The sequence below is a fragment of the Molothrus aeneus genome, chromosome 5 (assembly GCF_037042795.1).
Source record: "Molothrus aeneus isolate 106 chromosome 5, BPBGC_Maene_1.0, whole genome shotgun sequence".
In the NCBI taxonomy this organism is placed as follows: Eukaryota; Metazoa; Chordata; class Aves; order Passeriformes; family Icteridae; genus Molothrus; species Molothrus aeneus.
In genome coordinates, this window is record NC_089650.1 from 54,541,626 (window position 1) to 54,566,573 (window position 24,948).

The following is a 24,948-nucleotide window of genomic DNA, read 5'->3' on the forward strand; positions in this document are numbered from 1 at the left end:
ATTTAGAACTCTGTCCCATTATGAATGGTTATGTAGATATAAATGACTTCTGTCAATTTGGTGGGATCTGAGCATGTTCAAAGGAAGATGCAGGCAGGCACTTCTCTGGATTTTGGCTTTCATCTAATGTATATTCCTATTAAATAGTGTAAACTACACTTCTGCCTGAAGTGGCAAACGTTAACTTTTCCCTTTTTAGTAAAGGTACCCTATTTCCATTTTGTGTACTTCAAGAGCTGTATGTACAGTCCCGTTCAGTGTTTTATTTGTATAGTGAATTTCCACTAATATTTGTTTGTCTGCACACAGTAGTAGAGGATAAAGATTTTTGCAGGTTGCATTCCAACATTTTTTTCTTATGTTACAGATATATCTAGGTGCATTTGCAGTTTTGGAGCTTGAATTTTTTTTTCTTGCTTTTTGTTAATTGCCTAGTTGACTGTGGGCTGCTATATCTTGTACAAATGAAGGAAGATAATAGAACAACTATTTTTGGTGTGCCCAGTGCATGCCCTAAGTAGAACACTTGCTGTGTTGTTTATTGACTGTTAGTGTGCATTCTAATTTGTGTTTCCTGGCAGTGTTGTTTGTGTTGGTGGGGACGGCATGTTCAGTGAAGTGATGCATGGTCTCATTGGAAGAATGCAGAAGGACTCTGGCATAGACCAAAATAATCCCAAAGCATCGTTAGTCCAGTGCAATATAAGGATTGGCATAATTCCTGCTGGTAAGAAAGGGCTAACTTTCAGTTTAATTTATTCATTCATTCTTGACATTTTTTCCTTATTCGTAGCTTGATGAATTTAGGCCTACGTGTAAGATCTGAGCAATGATATTCTATCAAGACATCTAACCAAAGCTGTTTGTATCCATATAATATTTTTGATCACATGCAATTTTATTTAGGAAGAATATTTTGTAAAGGAAATCAAATCTTGATGTATAACTTCAGAATTTAACAACTTTTTTTTTGTGTCTTACTGTGTGTTAAAATGAAATAAGATGTTGACAGTAATGCCCTTCTAAACCCATTAAGGAGTGGAATTTACTAAACAGAAATTTACCTGATAAATATTTTTCCAGTTCCAAATCCACTAATTTAGTTAGAATTATAATGAGAACTTTCTGCTGGTCTGGCAAACTCCAAACAAATGCTAAGATTCCTGGACTCTCTTTTCTTCCATTTGTTCTCACAGCAAGTACAGGGCATCTACAACTGAGGAACAGTTCTCGTTTTCCAGACAAAGTTGCAGTTTCTGCCCCTTGTTAGAGGGGCTACACATTCACAGTTGTCAATTTCAGTCACTTTTTCACGCAGTCCTGATTGCTGTCATTTGAGAGAATTCATTCTTCACACTGAAGTCTTTCTTGATATGATTATTGTTATTATTATTAACCATAAAGGCATTCTTTGGATCAGTCTTACTGTTTTCAATCTGGTGTCCCAGCTGTTAACTCATCCTGCTCCTTTGGTCCTCAAAGATTCCTTCAAAAGCAGATTAACATATTTGCTTTCTCTTACAGGACTGAATTAACTGTTTTAACTCTTTAACAGGGGTCAGTCCAGTATCTTTTCTATGCTGTTCACTTTTCTTGTCTGATGCTTGAGCTTTGAATTAAAGGACTGGCCATGAAATAAACATTGTAAGCTTCTGGTTAGAATTAAAATAAAAGCTTCTGAGAAAATTTAGTTCAGGTTGTAAAACTATACCAAATGAAGTACAACATTTGTACTCTCAAGCTATGGGTGACTAATTTTATATTCCTTTCATCTTTGTGAAAAATGTATCCAGACCCAAACATTCTGAATTGTTACTTCCAAGAAGCTTTACCTTTTCTGCTTGCAGTATAATAAATGTTTGGTATCTAAAAGTTACAATGTGAATATCCCCTTATGGTTTTTCACCCTCCTATTATATTTAAGTATATTCTGATTTTATTAAAGCTTTGTATTTAAGTCAGTATGTATAATGAACTTCAGAAGAATAGAATTCAAAGTGTTCTTCTTCTCATCCTTTTTCTTACTTGGGCAAATTTCTTGAACTAAAGGTATTTTGTTTACATTACTGGTTTCAGAAGGTTTTGCCTACTGGAGATATGTGACCCTAAGAAGATACAATTGAAAAACCAGAACCTCAATATTAAGAGCGATTTCTTTGTCCTCAGGAAAGATTAACCTTGCTTTTTCAACATTATCCTAATGCATTTTTTCATTGGGTGCATTACTTCTGCACCCAAAAAGTATGAGCTTCATTGACATTTTAATTTTGTTAGCATGTATGAAGCCACTTTTCTTACATATTTTAATGTTTTGTTTGTTGTGTTTTGTCCACTGTATCCTTTTGCTATTTGAATGTATACTGTATTTTCTATTCCTAGAACTGACATGAGGTACATGAGCCTTGTAATCAGTGCTATAGTTCAAATATTTTCTCCAAGTCATTATTCAAATCCCTCAAAAAGTTTTTATGATGATGTGTAAGGAAGCTGACCTTAAAGTTGTATTAATTAAGTGTTTGGAAATGGAGAGGATAATATATATCTTGATCTGTTTGTCTATTGTATGGTATTTAAAATGATCCATTACTGTATATATGGGAAAGTGCCTATTTATTGAAAAAGGTAGTCAAGTCACTGAACAAGTCTTGACACATCTAGTCATTACAATGACCTTAAATTGAGTATGAAATAGCATAAGGCAGCAAGATTTGGGGTTTTTTTTCTGGTTGATATATTTCCAGCCTATGGTAAAGCTGTTCTCTATTCATCTTTGCTTGATACAATGGAGTTTTGGCCATGTATTGACCCCAACAGATACTCTAGCTCTATCACTAGTACAAGAAGTCTGTTCCAAAAATAAGTTAAATTCTTAAGAGGACCTTTCTTGTTTTTTGTTTTTTTTTTAAACTAAACCAGTAGTCCTGAAATATAAGTCAAAAGTAATAATGAAATACTAACCATACATCTAATAAAACTTCATCCATTGTGTTCTACTTCTTTATAACCAGCCTTTTTACAATATCCTAGGAACTCATTAATAGATATTGAAAACAAAGACTATCCATAGTTTAGAGATGAAGACCTATAGAGATGGTTTACTCAGTGATGACAGGAGCCTGGGGCAAGGTGTCAGTGGATCAGTGTTTTCACCTTTTTTATCACTTAGTTCCTGGTATCATTGTGCTAAGAGAAATGTGGCAGGTTGTGGTTTGTGGTTGTGATTAAACAGTTTCTGTATTCAAACAAAACTAAATTCAGCAGATGGTCTTTGCTCAGAGACTGACAATTGTACAGAGGTTTGAAATTACAAATAAAAGAGATTTAATGCTAAAACACTCATCTAAATGACTGGGTTTCAGTGATAAGCTTTATTTCATAGCAGAATTCCATTGTGCAGGCTCTTTTTTTTGAATGTTGAATACTATTTTTTTATCATGATTCTAACTTTCTGCAGCAAGTCCCTGCTTGGCTCTTTTTTTTTCTTGAATAGTTGCGTCAGTTTTCCATCAGCCTCTTTCCTTAGTGTATCTTATTGTTGAAAAATATAATTTATTCTTATGCATTATGGAACATTTCTATGGAATAACTTGTGGTTGTGTTGACCTGGATAAAAGACTTCTACTCAAATGGCAGTTTTAGCTTTTGAATTTCTCTTCATTGCAGCCATTCTTCAAATCTGTCGGTGGAAATTGACTGTTTGCCATTGTAAATGGATTTGCTGTTAAGAGTACTTAGAAGCTGTAGTGTATCTCTGGAAATCTCTGTTTACTTATTTTTTCCTCTAGGCCTTAAAAGCTAGTTATTTCTTACTAGCCTTAAAAGCACTTTCAGCCATGTGGTCTCACAGCATTCAGACTAGTAATATGTCTCCATAGAACTTCAAAACAGAGAATGAGTCCTGATACAGCTTGGACACTGAGGTTTCATCCACATGTTTTAGTATTAAAATTGCACCCTCTGGAGTAAACCATAGTAATTTGCTATTCTTATTACACAGAATAGAATGCTGTTCTTGGCACAGAATAGGAGGACAGAGCTGTCAACTGCTGTTCTTTTTTTAGTTTAAAAAACTTACTAGATTAAATATTTTTAATGATCTTAGCAGATAGGAAAAAACAAACCCACTTCACTCTGTGTTGTTGTACTGTATTCATTGCAAAAATCAAGTCTGCAACCCACTGTAGGGGAAAATCTAAGCCCTTGGGAATATTGAGTAAAGTACAGACACAAGGTTTATAGCTATGGTGATTTTAGGTTTCTAGTGTATCCAGATCACTGGGTTCTGGTGGTCAGCTCTGTACTGTTTAGGATTGAAGGATGCAGTATGATTATAATCAGAATGTTGATGTGTCACTGTAGAAGTTAAGAATGCCAAAGGCAGTACAGGCTTCTGTATGAATGTAATAAAGGAAAAAGATGGAGGATTCATTCACAAGTTTAAAAGATAGATTCAAGTCAAGTTGTGAAGTGTGACTGGACTCATACCACTGTCATTTAGTGTGTAAAAATTATCTTTAAAATGCTAAAGTATAGCAATAAAAGCTATCTTTTTTGTTTAATTACTCCAAGTGATCTGTTCTTAGCCTTCTTAGCTACGAAGCTGGTAATATTTAATGATCTTTGCCATTTAGTTAGCATCTCATTTAAAAGTTAACTATATCCACTTTGAAATCTGAAGTGCATGTTTTATGCTCCTCCTTCAGTACTTTAAATCCATTAAACTTGTTGAAATGACAGTCTTAGAGCTAAATACTGCATTTAATATAGTGGGCCTGCCATGGAGACAAGCAAGCCAATATTACTTACTCCTGTGATGTTCATTTCATCTCTAAAATCTGCCATTATTAGCTCAAACCATTTTTGTTGTCTTGTGTTACTGAGCTTACGCTGAAGTAATTATCTACCAAAAAAATCCTACACCAAAGTCTTTCTGGACTGTTTCTCTTTAAGCCGGTCTGTTGTTCTGCAGATAAAACTTGACTTCTTGGTTTCTGTATGTGTAAAGGAAGATATACAAAACTTCGAGTAGGTACCTGGGTGTAAGCCCAGACCATTCATCTCTCCCTGTAGCAGTAGCTTCTCTCCTTACTTTCAAATGTGCCAGCTCCTTCTCATTTAAGAAGCACTTCTCAGAAAAATAGTTTTGTAGAATTTTTCAAAGTATTAAATGCTGCCTGATCCAAAAACATGCAGTTACTCTGTCATTAGGGCAGCTTACCTGACATTTCATCTGTATGATAACTGCATGGATTATGGATTCACAAAAACTCTGCACAAGTATGAGACCCCCACTGAAGTTGCTATTCTACTTTTATTCACTACAAATATTGTTCTTATACTAATTTGTCTGAGGATTCTCTAGGTGCCTTGGGAGCATCTCCCTCTGTCTAAAGTATCTCACACAGAGCAATGCTCTTGAGCTCTATAAGTATTTCTTTTTCTTTATTAAATTCATGGTTTTCCATAGGATCAACATCTAGCTGACTTGCTTCTGTCACCTGCTTGGTTTCATACTTCAGTTGTCTGTAATTTGTTTAGTTTTCCATCAATAAAAGCACAAAGATAAATATTTGTACCCCACACCATGCGTGTGTTTTGGTTTAAGAAACCTTAGTTAGTAGTCTAATCATGATTCAGATTATTAAGTCTAGCTCTTTGACTGTCGTTGGTCCACCAATCCATGGCATGAACTCTTCCATACAGCCAGCAAATTATCTGATTTTTGCCTAACCACTTTGGTTGTTCTGTTACCAATTTAAACTTGTGAAGGGGTGTTTGAGTGTACCTGTCTGCATGACTTGTCTACTCACAAATATGTAACAATGTTCACATGCAAAGGGGAAATCTGGTGATTTGGCTGTAGTTGATTCTGTGTACTGCAGTCCCTCACTTTGCTTTCTTTACTATTGCTTTAACAAAACTTACTTATGCAGGGTATGTGCTCATTCATACTTCAATAAATATCTTGATTGTTCTTCCTTGTGATTGATTAATTAAAAGGAAGGATTTCCTGAATTTTTATATCATTAAATGTATTTATATAAAAGATTGCATTTTTCATACTTGTGGAGGAAAAGAACACAGAAGAACTTGCCTGTATAACAACCATGTGGTTGTATGAGACCTCCTAATAAAAAACAACTTTAAGGAAAATGAGTGATGTGTGGTAAAGATTCAAAGTAATTATACCTACTTTATCAAACACAAAATGTTGTGCCTTCTACATATTTCATGTTTTCAGTGAGTTCTTAATATCAAAGTATCTGGGATGAAAGCTTTCTTTAGCTGGGAGAATTCAGACATTCAGCATCTACCTCTGGTATGGTGGTGTGGTGCCACCATTGTTGAAATGTACTGTCCTTTGCAAGATTGTAGTGCTAGAGTTGGAGTTGGAGGACAAGCAGAATAATCTGTAGCACTGATGGTTGATGGCATTTTAGATAAAGAAATTAATATCCTTAAGGTAAGTTTCAGTTTGAAACTGACACTCAAATTTTCATGCTTACATTTGGTGTCTGCATTTAGATGAGCATCTAAACTTATAGCAGGGGGCATCTGTTCAATAGGATTAGCAGAGCCTCTTGATCTTCTGTAGCATCTGCTTGTCACATGCAGATGTCTTGCTTTCCAAGGCCTTCCACTGTGTGTGAGTACCTTGACTCAAGCTGAAGCTGCCATCAGCTATTCCTGGCAATATGTCCTTGACCAGGGCAGAAGCTTTGGCATATTGTCTGCAGTGTAACATGCACACATATAGCTGTGTGTGTCTTAACCTGAAACTTAATCATTGCTTTGCATGCTGATTTTCTTCTCTACTAACAAACCAATGCAATAATTAGTTTTTATACTGAATGTGTTTGTCTTTTTTTTAAGTGAATTAGGACCCAGTTAGCAAGTAGTCCAACTACTTCCTTCACATTTGCCTGTAGTTCTCTGCAATCCATAAAAACCTCTTTTATGTTCCTTCACTCAGGCTGTTGCCTTAAAAATCCCCAAAGAAAATCTGGCAGAGTATGTACATAATTTTTCTGTTGGTTTTGTCAGAGTGTACAATAACCACCACTTAACATTAGTCATGCTCTATGGGAAGCTTCTTGTCTGAACTGAGTGCTCTGGCAATCCTAAGATATTAATAATGGGATATTATTCAAGTTGTATTTATATTCTAATCCTGCTTTTCATATCAGACTTATACTGGTGAAATAATCCAGATTTTGGTGGGTTTGTGTGTCCATCTGTTCAGAGTGCAGCAGTTGTAGGTTCTACATCTAGTGAAGATCCACTTAAAGATCTAGAAGTCTTGTTTGGTTAAGTATTCAAAAGAATTCAAACCCTTAGTCATCATTAACATTTTTTTGACCTTTAACAGGTACTGTTAAGTTCATGCTTGGTGTGGTGTTATGGCAAGTTACATTCTCTTTTCATGTGTGTGGAATGCCATAGTAGTTACATCCATGTAAATAGGTCGCTGGTTTTGTTGCTCCATACTACCAGCTCCAAGAGGAAAAAGACAACAGTATTTTACTGTTGGTATGTCTCCCATTTTAGAATCTCAGAATTAATTTCAGACTTCGGTTTTAATTTTAGACTTTTCTTACTAGTTAATGAATAGAAATGTAAATAAGTTCTGTGTAATTGCCAAACAGATGAATCAGCTTTTAATTGAATATAGAAGATCACAGGGAGATGGGCCTCTGATGTTGAAAAGTAGCTTGCATGGATTCTCCTCTTTTCCTCCCATCTGTGTGTAAAACCACTTGGAAGCTCTGTTTGCGTCAAGACAAATGTAATTGAGGTAATTGTAGGAGCAGAACGCACACAGATGTGGAAGAAATGAGAAATGCTGGATTAAGTGTTAGGCTTGTACATTCAGCAGTAGAAGTTTAGGCCAGATTTCTCAGTGATTGTTTTTCTTTTCAAAAGTAGTCAGAATTTTCTGTTCATGAACATAGGAGACAATATGAAACTTGGCAGTAAAGTATAGCTTCAGCAATCCACTTAATACTTTCTTTTATAGAACCTTAAATGTAACACAAGATCATCATCTGAGTACCCCATCTGTTGTGGTACCAAGGGAAATTGGAGTCCTCTGTCCTGTAATGGTACACTGTCACTGTCTTGAACCTCAGCCTTGTAGTGGAAGATCTGTTTAGTCACACTTCAGTTCTGTTATATTCTCTTTAACTGGCTCCTGGAGCTGCTGCTTGTTCACTGTGGTAGATTTCTGCATAATATTTACTTGGTAAAAGCTTCTGTCCTGCCATTCACATGCAGGGGAAGTGGTGTCAATCTTCTGAAAAGGAAAGGATTTTCTTTGCTCCCATTATTAATTGCTAATGCCCTGACTATTTCCTAAATGAAAAAGAACTAAAAGTGGTTTTTAAATAATGGTTGCTCATTCCTCCATTATTAGTTTCTATTTCAATTTGATAAGGCCTCAGAAATCAAGTACACTGTATTTGAGCTGCTCTTCCACCTAATGCATTGGTAGGAAATCTGAGAACATGTATGTGGACAGAGTTTATCTTTTCAGTTATCTACCTTTGACTTTGAAGGAATTCAGTTTCTTGGAAGGGTTGGGAGAAACTGTAAGAAATTCGGAGTTAGGTGCTGCACCAAATACACTTCTGTCTGTCTGGATCTGAGTTCCAAGTCCCTGCTGCAGAGCAGAAACCAGATCCCTGTGTTAGGCTCTTGTTTTCTATAGGAAACAGGGAGGGAGAGTTGTCAATTTCTAAACAGCATATAGGTGAAACCTAAAGCTTCCCCACTTTCTTCTTGTAGGTATTTTGCATCAAGTCTGTAACAGTACATCTCTGTCTATTTTGTTATCTAGAAACTAATTCCTGAAAGCAAGTATTTTTACTAATTTTCAAATAATAGAACAGAGCAGAAGTTTCTATATAAGATGACATCCTGAAATTTAGATCAGTACCACAAAAAACAGCAGACCAGTCAATTTCTCTTACTTTCATGAGATCTCAATGAGCAAGAAGTCCTAAACAGAGGAGAATCAATGTATGGCTGCTTCATTTGATATAAAAGCTATAATGTAATAGGTAATTTTCCATGTAAATTAACCCACTTCCCTTTAGAACTGCTATATATTTATTGCTTATATTGTGAAATTTTTGTACTTTGTGTGGAGAGCAATAACTTGTATTCATGGGGGGGTGGGATGTTACAATTTAAATAATAAAAATAATAATACAATATTCCTGTATTTACTTTGTTCCATAAAACAGAAAGGAGCAAACCAAAGGAATATCATGCTTTTATTTGGAGGACTGTGCCAATAATACTTGTTTTGCAAACATACAAATTGATGCCTAGTTTTTTATTTTTCAGGATCAACAGATTGCATATGCTATTCAACTGTTGGCATTTCTGATCCAGTAACTTCAGCTCTTCATATTATTGTAGGTGGGTGGTCGCAGTTTGCTGTGTTGTTACAAAAACAATGGAAGTAGCCCAAAATACCATTTTCATTTAGTTCTTCCTTTATGTCTGTGAAATGTAATTTTAACATAATGGCTGAATTGAAATACAAAGTTTTTGTCTGGGATTTAAGTCTCTGATTTGAAATTTGGGAGGTTAAAAATCGATTGCTTTCCCTACAGTAATTCATTGTTTTCAAGGGAACATAATATTTCAAAAATGTTGTGCTAAAGTTTTCATGAATTCCACCATCATTCCAAAGTTTACATGAGAAGTGGTGTATTCTTTGTTCTTGGGGATTTCAAGGACTTGACTGGATAAGCCCAGTAACCTGGGCTTATAGCTGAACCTGGTCTGAGTGGAAGGCTTGATGAGAAACCTCCAAAGGCTCCTTGCAGCTTGAATATCCTCTGATAGTATGACACAGAAGTGTAAGTAGTACCCAGGAGATGTACAGGAGATACTGCATCGATCTGCCTGGGAAAGGGGCTGTCAAGCATTGACACAAGGTGCCAATACTTAAAAGACAAAATGTCACTTAGGGACATGGTTTAGTAGTGGCCTTGAGAGGGCTGGGTTAGCGTTTGGACTTGATGATCCCAAAGGCCTTTTCTAATCTAAATAGTTCTTCAACTCTATCCCCTCCTACTGCTACAGGGTAAAGGACTGTAAATTCTTCATTACAAGTTTTTAGCATACTGAGCCCTTTCTTCTCACTTAGTGTTTAAAGCTTTTGAAGTATGAAATTAAATTAGTATTAAAAATTATATTTCATTTTCTTTATGTGTAAGAAGTATATGCATTTATGACATATATTGACATAAATGCAATATGTATTTTTTATTTTTAATGACTTTGCAGTGTTAAAGCTACTATCATGCTTGCAGCTACAAATGAAATAAGGCATGACAAACCCTTGCACTTCTGATCTTCATAGGTGACTGTCAGCCTCTGGATGTCTCTTCTGTACATCACAACAACACATTTTTGAAATACTCCGTGTCATTGCTGGGTTATGGTTTTTATGGAGATATATTGAAAGATAGTGAGAAGAAGCGGTGGATGGGTCCAATGAGATATGACTACTCAGGTAATTTTTTTTTAATTACTACATTATTTTGTCAGCATGTAAGCATATTGGAATAGTTGGTTAATTCTCTCCAAACCAACCTTCTTCCAAGCTTGTAAACATCAGAAACAGACTGAACCTGATTTTAAACTCTTTGTAGTACCAAGTATATTGGATTACATTACATAAAGCTCTGTAACTTTGGGGTTAACATTGAGAGTGGGCTCAGTAAATTTGTGTTGAATATGTGCCACCTATTGAAAATGGCCTAAAAAGTAATAACTTCTCTGTCCTAATCGTTTTGACTCACTTTTTACTCACTTAAAGAGAGATAGGCACTCCTCTGTCTTGAACATTCAGTTGATGGAATGAATTGTTAATTTTGCCCTTGTAGAGAGAGATGAGTGATTTAGTCTTGTTACCTAAAATTTGGATAAATTCTATGCTAGTGGAAAGTATCTTTTGCCCTGTTTGATTTATCTTGTGTTAGGGAAAGAAGATACTTGAGGAAAGTTTAAGTACAGGCAAATTTTAAGATTCAGCAGTGATATATTACTAAATTGTTTAGTTGGTTTTTAAAGCTGTCAAGTGAAATAATGGCACTTCCGACAAATGTTAAAACATTGGAGTGGTGCTGTGGCATTTTCTTGTTCCTTACAGTCTAAAACATCATAAGAAAAGGACTTCTGAGCTTGAGGAGGGCTACTATTGTTTTGCAGTCCTTAGAGAAGGAAAGAGATGAAAAATCAAGGAATGTATGCAGAGATATTTGCCATGTGGACTTATAATGACTTAATGGTGTATAATGCCTTTTTTTTTTTAATGTAGGCTTCAAAACTTTTCTTTCTCATCACTATTATGAAGGAACAATTGCTTATCAACCAGCAAAACACACACATGGATCTCCACGAGATAAAGAGAGCTGCAGAACAGGGTAGGCTAATGTTTATCTCTGGATATTTGGTGTGAACTATTTAAAAAGGCCTGTACATAAATAGAGGTTACAGAACTATTGGTTTTAATATCAAAACACTTACTCTGAAAGAGATAAGCTTGTAAAAACAATTATTGACTCATTAAAAAGAACACCTCATTTTATCAGATCATTAAACAGAAATCTAATAAAATTTTGTTAGCTGGTTCTCCTTCTCCCTCAATTTTAAGTGAAGCAAAATATAACAGCACAGGATTCAGTTACAAGATGCTGAGGATACTATGCTGTGTTCCTACTAAGAAATCAAAAATCTCGATGGCTTGTAGCTTCTACAAATGGAAATAATAATTCAGAAATTCTCAAGTGTTCACATCCTAACTGCATCTAGAAATTTTAGTGGTTGTTTTAGTACCATAACAGCTGGCATGGCTTGTCCTGAGGACAGGTACTCTCAGGAATTAGCCTATTTAGCCTGTTTCTTTGTATGCTACTATGATGCTGTATTAATTCTTTCTGATATGCTTCACTTGTTTCTTTAGTCAGGGGACCTGCCTTAATCTCCTAGTGCTCCTTCCTTTCTCTTTGCTTTTACTTGCTTGAAGTTAAGCACTAGTATTAATTATTCCTCTTTATATATAGATTTAGCTATCAGACATAAAGTACTTGTCACTGCGCCAAACTTCAAAGCCACTTCTGAAGCCACAAACTTCATCCAGAAACAATATGACTGCTGTGCCAGTGCTGTGACAGACTGGAGATCAGACTCCAGTATCAGCTGGAGCAGCTATCCTGACCCATCAGGTGCCCTCATGCGTCAGAGAGAGGGGAGGCTTCAGAGGGAGAGAGCTGTCATCCAGGTCTCAGGAATGGAGTAAGGAATGCCTGGTGCCTCACAGGCATTCCTTATCAGTTATCAGTTATCCTTCCTGATGACTGCTGGAAGGGCAGTAGGGCCAGGCACAAGAAATTTAGGAGAATCCTGGGGTGTGGTAATGAGATTGATCATGCAGGTGATTGACAGGCTGGCTAGAACAACTGCTCTGCCAGTGTTGATACAGAAGATAAAAAGTGGAGATGTGGGGGATGTGATGGTTGAGGGCAGTTTTGGCAGTGGTGACTGTGAGATTATAGAGTTTTAACTTCTGAGAGAAGTAAATGAGACAAAAAGTAGAATTGCAGCCTTGGACTTTGGTTTATTTGGGTATCTTGGCAAGATTCCATGGGAGACTGTCCTGGAGTACAAAGAGGCATAGGAGAGTTAGTTGGTACCTCCTCAGAGTTCAAGAATAATCCATTCTGATACTCAGAAAGTGTACCTTGAATAACCAGGATAGAAAAGCAATTTGGATGAGCAAGGACACTTGTGAGATGGAGTGTCTCCAGTATGTCTGTGTCTTTCAGTGTTGGAGCAGTCAGATGTTGGAACAAGGTGCCCAGAGGTCTCTGGACTTTACCCTCACAGATCCTCAAAACCTGACTGAATAAGACACTGAGCATCCTGATCCTGCAAGGCCAACTTTGAGCTCTCCTGTGAGACCAACATTGGTCACATCAGAGATGCCTTCCAACCTTTGTGATCTTGTAGCTCTCTGCTGCTGTTACCTCTGACATCCAGTAATCTTTAGAACTGTATTTAAATAATGTGTGCATTATTGTGTGCAGGGCTATGATTGTTCATGCCACATGAGGATTGTCAGTGCTGTGGTGCATGTTGTGGTGGGGGAAGATCTTGTAATGACTGGGTAAAATAAAAAAGTTGAAATGAATAATAGTGGAGGTCTTTCAGGAATTGAATGGTATTTTTGTTTTCAGATGTTACATTTGCAAGCAAAGTGAGAAACAGCTGGCAGAACAGAACAAGGAACATGGATTGAAACATGAAGGTAATTTATCAAAAGAAAGTAAAATGTGATAGTATTACACAAATTATTCCTTTTCAGAAGATAGCAATTCAAGTGTGCATGTATTTTGGTTTTTTAAACATTGAGTTACTTGATAATCCATTGTTTCTTTCAGCTTACAGAAAACACCTGTGTCATTGCCTCTCTGTACTCATCACTGATGAGGCCACACCTTTAATCCTGTGTTCACTTTTGAACCCCTGACTTTAAGAAGGACATTGAGGTGCTGAAACATGTCCAGAGAAGGGCAACAGAGCTGGTGAAGGGTCTGGAGCACAAGTCCTGTGAGGATCAGCTGAGGGAGCTGGGGGTGTTTAGCCTGGAGAAAAGGAGGATCAGGAGAGATCTCATCACACTCTACAACTGCCTGAAAGGAGGTTGTAGCCTTGTGGGGTTCTCTTTCTTCTTCCAGGTTATGAGGAAATGACCTCAAATTATGCCAGGGAAGGTTTAGTTTGGATATTAGGAAACATTTCTTCACAGAAAGGGTTGTCAAGCATTGGAAAAGACTGACCATGGAAGTGGTGTCCTGGAAGGGTTCAGAAGACACATGGATGTGGCACTTGGTCAGATGTGGTTTAGTGGTGCTAATTTGACACTTGGACTCTGATTTTAGAGGTCTTTTCCAAACAAAATGATTCTATGACACTCTGATTCTAAGTATGTGAAAAACATGTAAGGTGTCTTCTCTACCCAAACTTCAGAAAATTCTGATAAAATTATACTAATTGTATATTTCAGTGTGTTTAGTTTCTTTTCTTTAAGAAAAATAATATTCTGTGAGCTAAGACAATGGATTTTCATGAAAAGGACTGAATGGATAAACTGTGAGGTGTCATAGAAGGAAGCAGTTCATTAAGATAACTTTTAGAATAGATCAGGATTAAAAATTTGTGTTTGTTAGCAGAAATGTCACCCTACTATGAGGCTGTAAACTTGGTCGATTAGTAACTGATCTAGTGGACTTCAGTATTTCTGTACAACATCCCACCAATACTCACTACAAATGATAAATGAGATTTCTGTCCTCTTTCTCTAGTTATGCTGTCCTTACTCTCTCTTTCATCCCCATTCTAACCCCTGTGCACACTTGTGTAGGGTTTTTTTTCTAATGGGCATAACTTTTCTTTCCTCTTGTTTAAACAAGTGTTAATGAATTCTCTTCAGTCATTCCCCTGGTTGTATCTCTTTGTGCCTGGCTGCTACATCCTAATGGGAAGAAGTATTGATATTGCTACACCTGGGGCCTTCCTAGAGAAAGATAACGTAGATTCACTTGAGTTTTGCCTCCAGCTTTGGTTCATCATTTTGGATAAGCCCGTCTTAAAGAGCAGGAGGGCTTCCTGTGGGTGCTTCTTTCTGCCTTTACTCTGTTTTTATTTCTTATTGTAGAGCCCAGTGCTTACAATTATAATTTTCATGACAAGCATTTGGCCCTTATGACCTACATTGTCTTACAATTGCAGTTTTTTTGCACTGTGACTGTGCCAGGTTCTAGGCATTTGTTAGCCAAAAGATCATCATACTGTGGAGATTCACTGGTAGCATAAAGATTTCTGTGCAACTTGAATTCCCATTACACTTGCTTAGTGCTTTCATCCTAGCTGCTGCTTTCAGATCTTTGATACAGACAAGAGATGGTCAAATCAGAATATTTCTTGGGTTATTTTAATCTATGCCCAGATTCAACTAAAGAAATTTTTTAGAGTATAAATAATGCATAGAAATAATAATATAAATATGACAGTAGGTTCTTTGGTAAGAGAAAAAATTTGTCATTTTGAGAAGTGATTGTAGTTATAAATTGCCGACCTTTTATCTTTTATTTGTCAGTTGGTTTATGTGTATTTTTTCACGTTTGTGTGTGTTGTTTGGTTTTTTTTGTTGGTTGGTTGGTTGGTTGGTTTGGTTTTTAAATCTGCCTTTTTTGTTCCCTTTCATCTAGCAAAGGAGCTACTAGAAAGCTACAGGTTAGTTAGCAATCAAGACAGTTTTAGCCAACATTGCAGGTGACATTAAGCAGCTGATTATGTAGGATATCGTTTACTTTATTCCACTCTACTTCTGGTAGCTGGCTTTCTTTGCAGTCTAGTCTCTTATCCATGCAGTACTGGTAAGGAAATAATACAATCAGCTACTTTTGATTCACTATAGAAAGGATTTTAAATCTCCACTTCAGAGAAGCTTTTCACTCAGCAGGGTGTCTTGGCTGACTCTTGCATTGTCCCTACCAGGTTTGTGTGTAATTCAGATCAGTTTAGAAGGATGCTTGATTGGTTGTTGCTGAACATATTTCTTTGTATTGTGCAGGCGTCTCTGTGCATGTGCTGAGTAAATGTTGACTGTTAGTACTTTATGCTGATTTCAGCATTTCATGCAGTGTGTGTACACAATAGGCCACTGATGAGTGTCACTTATGCACTCACTCCTTATGACTGCCCTCCTGTAGGATATTTTGAGCAAATAATTTGTGCTGTTACAGTGATACACGCTGCAAAATGGTTATAAAAAGAGTTGATCATTTAAAATGTGATTGATACCCTGACTTCATTCTTACTTTGAACAGTGAAGGTGTTCTTGGGTTACATGCTGAGATTTATACCAGATGAAAACCATCTATTACAGTAACATAAAGAAGCATTTTACCTTAAGCATACTTTAAATGTTAATACATATCTAGACACACTGATGACTAAATTACTAATGCTTCTCAGAGAAACAGCAAAAGAATTTATCAGTAAAGGAAGATGTTTGCATTTTGTTGTTTGTGTATTGGAAAATGTCTATTGTTTTCAGTTCCAGTAGTTCATGTTCTGTTCAGTTACCTTCATCTCAGAGCAGGGTCTTGTCATTTGCCTCCAGCCTGAACTGTCATTCTATAGTCTGGCATTTAGATATGTCTCAGCTCTCTAAAGATGCACATTTTGAATCTGATTTAAATTACTTCTTTTGGTAATGTCATGTTTGAAAGCAACATAAAAAGATCAGCAGTGAAGCAAGCAATACTAAAAAGCACTGTGGCAAATTAAGCAAAAATGTTTAATTTAAAAGCCGCGGTTTTTCTTGCTATTTCTGATTTGTTTCTCAGGAGGTAGAGGGAATAGTCTAGATGGAAAAATTATAATAAAGCTTTTTGTTTTCCTTAAGTCTTTTGTCACATGGTTTACATGGTTTTTCCTGGAAAATTGTTTTTGTTGTTCTGTTACTAGAGAGTGGATACTAAGAACTTTCAATGAATTCCAGAAAACAAGAGAAGTTCAAAGAGTGAACAACTACAAAATACTTCAGAAACAATTTTTTTCTTTTTGTTTTTCCTGATGCATAGAGCCTGGAACATGTTGATTCAAAATGAATGCATCACAGACTTCAGGTTCAAAATAACCTAGACAATTGTAATAATGATTCTCTAAAGTAAATGTGAAGTTCCTAGAACTGAGACAGTAAGGAATATCAGAATTTCAGGACATGAAATATATATAGCCTAAACATCATCTGTAATCCCATCAGAAAAGCACCTTGAAAATCACTGTAAGTTAACCAAAATGTGGGGAACTAAATCATGTTAGATCAAGTCCATACCAGTTAACATTCCTCAAAATCTCTACCTTGTATGCATAAACAAACTTAAGCATTTTTTGTTCGCTCCTTAATCTTACCCCTAATGGCACTTCACTCTTCCCAGTCTTAGAGCAGCATGCATGTCCATAGTCTGTTCTGCACTCATTACTTCTGTGGAATTGTTCATTTGAAATGAGTCCACTTATATTGGTAGGAGAACAACAGTGTTATGGCTGCTTTTTGGCTTTTTCTTATTGCAATAAGGAAGACAAATACATGTAATCTAAAAATAAAAAAGGCATTTTTAATATATTTTTATCCATATTCAAGAAAAAACAGTTTTGGCATCAAGTCTGCATTGCCTGCCAATGCTTCTTTGTTCTAGAAAATTTGTCTGCTTCCTGGTAGTATCAATGCCAGCACACATTGTCTACGTGTAATCTCCAACAGGGTTTCAAGGTATTGAAAAGAGGCTTTTTGTTGTTTTCCAGAAATCTCTGAAGATTTGCACACAGGAACATTTAACTCTGTTAATAGTTCTAATCTTGGGGCATTAGGAGCTAGAGTGGAAGCAGCCTCCTGCTATGCTGCCTGCTGGTCCTTGCTGCTCCCTGAGTCATCCCTTCCCTTTGACTTTTTAAAAACATTAAGTTGCTGCATTGAGGCAGAAGAGGAATATTGCTTCAGAAGCCAAATACTAAACTACAATCCTTGCATCATTGTTTAAGATTAACAAGTTGAAGAGCAGAAATAGAATTTTAAAAAGTTAATCCCTCTGAACTTTCATACTACAAGAGTTGTAACTTGTCTGTCTTTTCCTTTCCTATGGCTTTGCAGGTTTTCCCAGATAGCACTGATCCTGAATTTAGCATGCATATGCCAGAGCAGGCAAGCAGTTATGGGAGATTGTCACAGTCAGAAGGGAGAAAGCAACTTTCTCTGTTAGTGTATGAAAAACATATACTTAAAAATATTATTTTTAAATGTAGTTTATTTTAGATATTTATTGACAGTACATGAATATGGCCAGGGAAGACTTTTAAGTTGCCATTGATTGCTTTTTAGTGTTCTTGTGAATAAATCAAATGATCACCTGTTTCCACATCTTTATTGATGTGTTTCAGAAGGTGAAGAAGAATGGAAGGTTATAAAAGGGAAATTTCTAGCCATCAATGCAGTAAATATGAGCTGTGCCTGTCCACGAAGTCCCAAAGGTCTTTCACCAGCAGCTCATTTGGCAGATGGTTCAGCAGACCTCATCCTAGTTCGGAAATGCTCCAGATTCGATTTTCTACGGTATCTTGTCAGACACACGAACCAAGATGATCAGGTGTGTATTCCTTTTGACTGTATCCATCAAAGGTTTAAATATTGGTATTCTTATAGGACAGAAACAATATCTATAAAGCAGGTTTGTTTGTTTTTAATTTATGCATTTTGCATGATGCAATCTCAGCATGTGTATCATGGGGAAAAAAAAAGCAGCTCAAAACATTTTACCAAAGTCAACTCCTTGGCCTTTTAGCATTTTAACAAAATTCCATTTTTGCCATCTGAATTCATTTTTGTAACATTTTCCATGTGTTTGCTGTTTGAGCAATATTTAAAGTTATTTTATCACAACTGTGCCATCATGTAGTTGTCATGAAAAACTGCTCACAGCATGAGAAACTACTCACAGCATGAGTAGCTGAGGTAGATAGTAGCTGTGGTGAAGAATAATAAATCACTTTTGAGAACTGTATAAAAATATGTTTTAGAATTAAGTTACCAGAACTGCAATTTGATTGTAGACTGCAGGCTTTTAGCAGTATTTTACTACATATTAGTGACCAGGATGAGCTTTATGCATTCAGCTTGAAAATTATTTCTTGCATCTGTTGTAGCTGTCAGACAGGAAGATTCATCACTGCTTTGGATCCTAATATCTCTTGAAACCAAGTTATGACTGTGACTACACACATATTTAATATTTTTCACAACCTGATTTTATTAACATCTCTGGAAATTACCTGAACAATGGACTAATGTCCTATCTAGTGCATAAAAGCAATAAAAAATTGCTTTGATCCCATTTCTCTCTGGGATATGCTGGTTTTGCAGTGGAGATTAAATGCAAGGTCGTACATGTGTCCTTATCTCAGGTTAGTGTCTACCATAAAAACCCTTCTTGGGAAACGCTTCTTGAAAACTTAAGAAAATGTGGAAAAAAAAAACAAAAAGAAAAGAGTGACTATACATCACTACAGATTGGTTTTCACATTTGCTTCCCTGTCATCCCCTTCCTGTAGACACACACAGATATTTTCCATGGTCTTTGCTAAATGACCTGTCTGTATTCCATATACAGCTTGCTGAATAGTTAGCTCTGTATCTGTTAAGTTGCTTTTAGGGCTGATGGAGGCATCCTCTAATTTATTGTCCCTTCAATTGATGATTCCTGTATTAAAGCATTTGTTCAATATTGTAGTGTAAATCTGCAGCCTCGATTTTAAGAGCAGCCATCTAAGTGGTCTGCTTTTTCTAGCTGAATTAACTAGTTAAAATTATTTTTATTTTCTTTGAATGTAATGGGAAGTGCAGGTGGGAACACCCAGGTGTGTCCCCCGAAGGGAGCAGGTTTGACACTGTCGCCTGTAAGACTGTGGGTCTGTTGCATTATTTTGCATCATGTGCAGGGTCTGGGGACCCCTTTGAGGGCAGCCTTTGATGGGCCATGACACCCCCTCTGCTGTCCCTCATGTGGATGTCCCTTGGATGTGCCTTTCAAGGGTGAGGGCCCCTGGAGCTCCTCTGCACAGCAGAGGGTGGGCATTCACTGCTTCTGACCAGAGGCTTTTTCAGCACACATCCAGATCCTCTCCTCCTCCCCCTTTTGATGTGTGGGTCTGGTGAGCCTGGCAAGTGATAGCCCGGGGCCATGGTCTCCACCCTGAAGATGCTGGGCTTAATCCTCCTGTGAATGTATTCTCCTTCCTCAGCCCAGACGTGAGTCTCTTATCTCCATCAGCTTGCAGTCCGGGGCCTCAGTCAGGAGGCAGTCCAGGGTGGGATGGTCTTCCATGCAGCTTTTGTTACACCATTTTGCTATAATAGGCACTATACAGTGACCATTGAGAAGTAAGATTTCATTTTGGCTTTATTTTTTTTGACTTGTGCAGTTTTTCAAAAGCAAGTATCACTTTATACCTCACGTAAGCTTTTCTAGAAAATTGGGGTGGACAGACTTTTCCTGGAGTACAAAATGCTGAGTGGCTTTACACATCAAATGTATTTAATTATAATTGCCTGATTTGCCTTTTTTTTTTCCCCTGTAGTTTGACTTTCCATTTGTAGATGTTTATCGGGTTAAGTGTTTTCAATTTACATCAAAGCTTTCAGAAGACAATGAAAGCAATGTCATGGACATTGGAAAGAAACGTTTTGGCCAGTTCTGCAGAGATCATCCAGCCTGTTGCTGTAATATTGTTAATAGCACCTGGAATTGTGATGGAGAAACTCTGGATAGTTCAGCAATTGAAGTGAGGTAAGCATTGATTTTTCTGTCTATATAGCAGAACACATTGAGCCTTCTCATTGATTTTGAAGATGCTTATAAAGGCATCCCAAAAAGATGCCTGTGCATAGCAAATTCGAGTCTTCTGATAATAAACCTAAATATTTTTGTTACCATTTTGAATCCTTTCCAGAGAACACTGCAGCCATGTATGTTGTAAATGATCACTCTGAGATGGATGGCCCTACCTTTGAAGTCATACTTACTTCTTAGGAACTGTTATTATGTGTTTAAAGTGCTGAAAGTGAAGATGGTGATGGAAGGATTCTTTTTAAATGTGTGGAATGCCTCATTACTCTGAGCAATAGCTTTTTCTATTTGCTTAAGTAAACGTCTTTGCCTGACAAAAATACTGTGTCCCATATTTTGTGGTTTTTTTGCACACAGCACAGTCTTATCTCTAGTCTTCACATATGGGGAAAGAATATTGCAGCTGTGCAAATAATCAAATCTGAAAATAAGTTTGTGAAATTTGAAAGAGTTTTTTGGTTAGTTTTTTTGTTGTTGTTGTTATTGTTTGGATTAGTTTTGGTTCCTTGTTTTGTTTGTTGTTTTTAGACAAAGGGAGCCAAACCCATAATATTTACATACGAGTGTTAAAATATAATCCCTTAGCAGTCCAAAGGGGAGTTTTATAAAGATTGACTCATCTAGGTGCCTATAGAACTTCCTGTGTGGACAAGGGGCATAAAAGAGGACACATGAAAGCATCCAGCCCTCTTAGCAGGGAAGGATTGTATCTAAAAATGAGGGCGTGGTTTCTGTAGTTAGGAGTAAGAAACTTTGTCCAGCTGTTTAAAATAAATGGATTATTAGAATTAAATTACTAAAGTTAAAAATGTGGAACCCATTTATTTCTTACTAATTTCTATATTTTTCAGGGTTCACTGCCAGTTAATGAAACTGTTTGCGAGGGGAATTGAGGAAGACTGTAAAGATGAAGCTGCCCACAGCCAGAGTAGCATTGAACAATTACTATAGACATTGTTCCTCCAATGAGGAGAAGAAAAAATAAAAGCTCAAGGAAATTGAGTAAATATGCATTTTAGTCAAATTGACAAGTATTTTAAACTTCTAGATTTTTTTTATGGCTTCACTATAATTTTAGACATCTTATTGTATTGTGTCATTTTTTTTTAAAAACATTGTAATCATTAAAATATATATTGGAGCAATGTAATCTATTATGTTAGAAAAGATGGGATTGGCTTATATCTGTGTATTCATGATGACTGATAAATTCTCTTTGCTTTTCTAGACAGCTAATTTAGTAGTTGTGTTGCAATAATATCTAAATGTTATGAAACATTGGACTTCCCACTGGCACCAAGATAAGACATTTTCAGTGTCTGAGAAGATGTTTTCTGCTGGAAGTATTATGTAATTGTGTGTGGCTTAAATGCTGGACAACAGTGTTGTCATTTGCTTTTTTTTTTAAATTAAAATATTTCATTTTGTAATTTTGACAATACCTTGCAACTTATCAATGCAATTCAAACACACATTCCTGGCTTTAAGTAATAACAATAGTAGTGTACAGATATTTGAAAAATAAAAGCACAACTATATACAGGTCACACCTCATCCTATATATTCTGTCTTTGAAGGTTCCCTTGCATCATGCTTTTTGGATTATAAAAGGTTTTATGACTGTTTGGATGATACCAAATACCACACAGTGCAACTGTCAAGTCTTGTAAGCAAATTGCAGGAGTACTTCTATAATATCAGGAAGGCACAGGAAAGGAAAATATAAATAAGTTCTCAAACACCAGCAAGTTTTAGGTTTTAATAATATCTGATATTAACATATTAAAAGCTTCCCTCTTCACAATTCTCTGGACATTCTACTCCATGTGTTAAAATGTCTTTGCAAAATAAGATGTTGAAGTGTTAAGTTTAGAAATATGATTTGATGATTGAAAATCCTTAAATAATTTAACTAAATAGGAAACAAAATAATTTGCTTTATTGTGAAGCCAAGGGAAGAAACTGGCATCTGACAAATCATGAATTCACTGTGCTGATTTGTTTTTATAATAAAAAACATGAGACTGTCATATAGAGCTATGGAGTGATTATTTAAGTTGTATATAGTTTTGTGTATTGTGGCATATACATGTTTTGTGTCCAGGGTTGGGGCTAAATTTTGCTTTTCTTGTACAGGCTTATTCCTGCGTGAGGACAGAAGTTAGCCCCTGTTCTATTCTATCTTTTTAAAAGTGTTTCTTTAAGTTTAATGTTCTCTTTAAAACTGACTTCATCTGAATTTTTTTTGCGTCCAAGCAGCTGATGATTCTGTATTCATGTATATTTATTGGTACTTCTGTCATCCAGTTTGTGTTAGTTTCATGTCTCTCATATATGTGATTAATGTAAGCCATGGTAATTGGTCATTTCAGTACTGAAGCACTTGAATATTATTATAAATGGCAGGTTATTTTTTTTCTATTGAAGTTATTTACATTCCAGTTTTGTGTATTGTCACAATTGTGTTCTATATCTTTGCTACAAAGTATTATTCATATTGCTCTATATGAAAAAAAGCACTTGCAAATTATATTTGCCTCAAGTACAATCATACAAAGTTTAGGATCTTTATTTTGTTATATAGTATTTCAGGAAAATACTTGAATACTTTTCCAGAGCTACTGCTCTTTGCTTTCCTTGTTACTGCAATGAGTTGAAATGTTGATTCATCCAATGTTTTTCTGACACTTCTAACAGGTGTTACGTATACTGTATTTTTAAAGCCATGTTTAATAAGTGAAATAGTACTTTTGATCTAACATCCCATTGAAAATGAAATTATGCAGTTCTACAAATGTGAATATGTTTTGAAAGTGTCATTTGTTAAAAAATGTCTATGGTTGTTGTGGTTAATCCATGAATATTGTGAGAGTACCCAGACTTTGAAGTTAGAGTAATTCTTGTGCAGGAGGTAGTGGTGCACACTCAGCTTACCAACAGTGAGGGAGTTGGAGGCATTGCAGCTATTCAGAGCACATTCTCATCAATGAGAACTGGAATAAATACTAACCAGCTTTTTCCATTAGTTTACTAGCAAGTCATGAGACCCCTACTTGAAAAATGGAGACATAATCTCATAGTGGATGTATATTGAAATGCTTTGAATATTTGAGTATCTGAAACTGAGTGCTTGGTGTTTCCAAAGAAAGCCACAGTGAAGGTCTCCTTTCTAAAAAAAAGCCACCAGAGAAGGATGAAAGATCATTGGGTAGTATGGTAAGGAAGTGTGAAGTAAATAATAAAGGTATTGCAACATAATAAAATTTAAAGGTCATAGGTAATAGAAAAGCTGCATAGTTGCATTTGAATAATTGTATTTGTAGCATATTAAAGTAGCAAAGCACCATATGTGAGTTGTATTACATGTCCAGTTTATTTTTAAGAGAGCTGTGTAAGTAATGTCTTCTTACATTTTAATTCTAGGGATTTTTTTTCTCTGAATGTAATCTTAGTATGGAAATTATGTATAGGAAAACCAGCTTTGATTTTTCTTTTTTCCCAATCTTGCTGGCTTCAAGATTAGAAAATGTGTTCTGTTTTATGACGCTAGGGCATTTCACTAAAGAAATAAAACTGCGTTGTACAACAGCACATTGGTGTTCTTCTTTTCACAACTTAATTTGAAAAAAAATCTCACTTTGACAGAAATCTGGCAGTTGTACGCTTAATGTAACCACTGTGAGCAGATCAAACAAAGTGAAGATCAAACAGAGGGAAGCAATTCATAACCTTCCAGTTGGGTTGATGACAGTTTTGTGGCAAGTGTGAGTGAACAAACACTGAGAATGGAGGAAAGCAACTAGTGAAGCTGGACTGAGGCTAATACTAAGCAACTCTACAAGGGTAAACTGAATATGAAACTTACTATAATGCAGGTATTTAGAGTTGTAATTGCTGTAGAAAGAAAAGAAGCTGGTGTTCTAAGATGCATAAATATGTATTATACTATAAATACTGTGGTAAATAGAGGGGGGATCTAGAGTTTTGTTGCAGTAATTGCTACAGATGAAGCATGTATTCTAAGTAAAATATGTTCATTGTAGATAAACAATGGACACAGAAGGAGAACATGCTTTTCAGCACTGCAGACACTGCTCCTTTTGAAATGTAGTGTTTTTGTGTGGCAAGGCTTTGGGGGATGCAGAGGGGACTTGTGGATGAAGGCAGCAGAGGATGTCCCCATGTCTGACAGTCATTTCTCCAGCCAGCTCCAAGATGGACCTGCCACTGGCCAAAGCTGAGCTCATGGGCTGGCGCTGCTAGAACTTCTGTGATAAATAAGAAAGGGTAAAAAGTGCTGCTTAACAGCTGTGAAAGGAGTGAGTGGAAAATAAACATCCTGCAGACATTTAAGGTCAGTGAAAAAGGGGAAGGAGGTGCTCCAGGCACCAGATGAGATTGCCTGCAGCCTGTGGAGGACCTCACACTGGAGCAGGTGGACATGCCCCCAGGAAAGCTGCAA

At 36.4% G+C, this 24,948-nt stretch overlaps 1 protein-coding gene across 1 annotated transcript in view; it reads left to right on the forward strand.

Annotated features, from left to right (window-relative positions):
• Positions 1–24,077, forward strand: part of CERK (ceramide kinase) — a 40,853-nt gene extending 16,776 nt beyond the window's left edge. Inside the window, exons 6-13 of the mRNA XM_066550778.1 lie at positions 582–727; positions 9,349–9,423; positions 10,376–10,528; positions 11,336–11,441; positions 13,254–13,324; positions 18,025–18,230; positions 20,218–20,426; positions 21,338–24,077. Of these exons, the coding sequence (XP_066406875.1) occupies positions 582–727; positions 9,349–9,423; positions 10,376–10,528; positions 11,336–11,441; positions 13,254–13,324; positions 18,025–18,230; positions 20,218–20,426; positions 21,338–21,437 (1,066 nt within the window). The 3' untranslated portion in view covers positions 21,438–24,077. The remainder of the gene's footprint in view (positions 1–581; positions 728–9,348; positions 9,424–10,375; positions 10,529–11,335; positions 11,442–13,253; positions 13,325–18,024; positions 18,231–20,217; positions 20,427–21,337) is intronic.
• Positions 24,078–24,948: the final 871 nt, after the last annotated feature.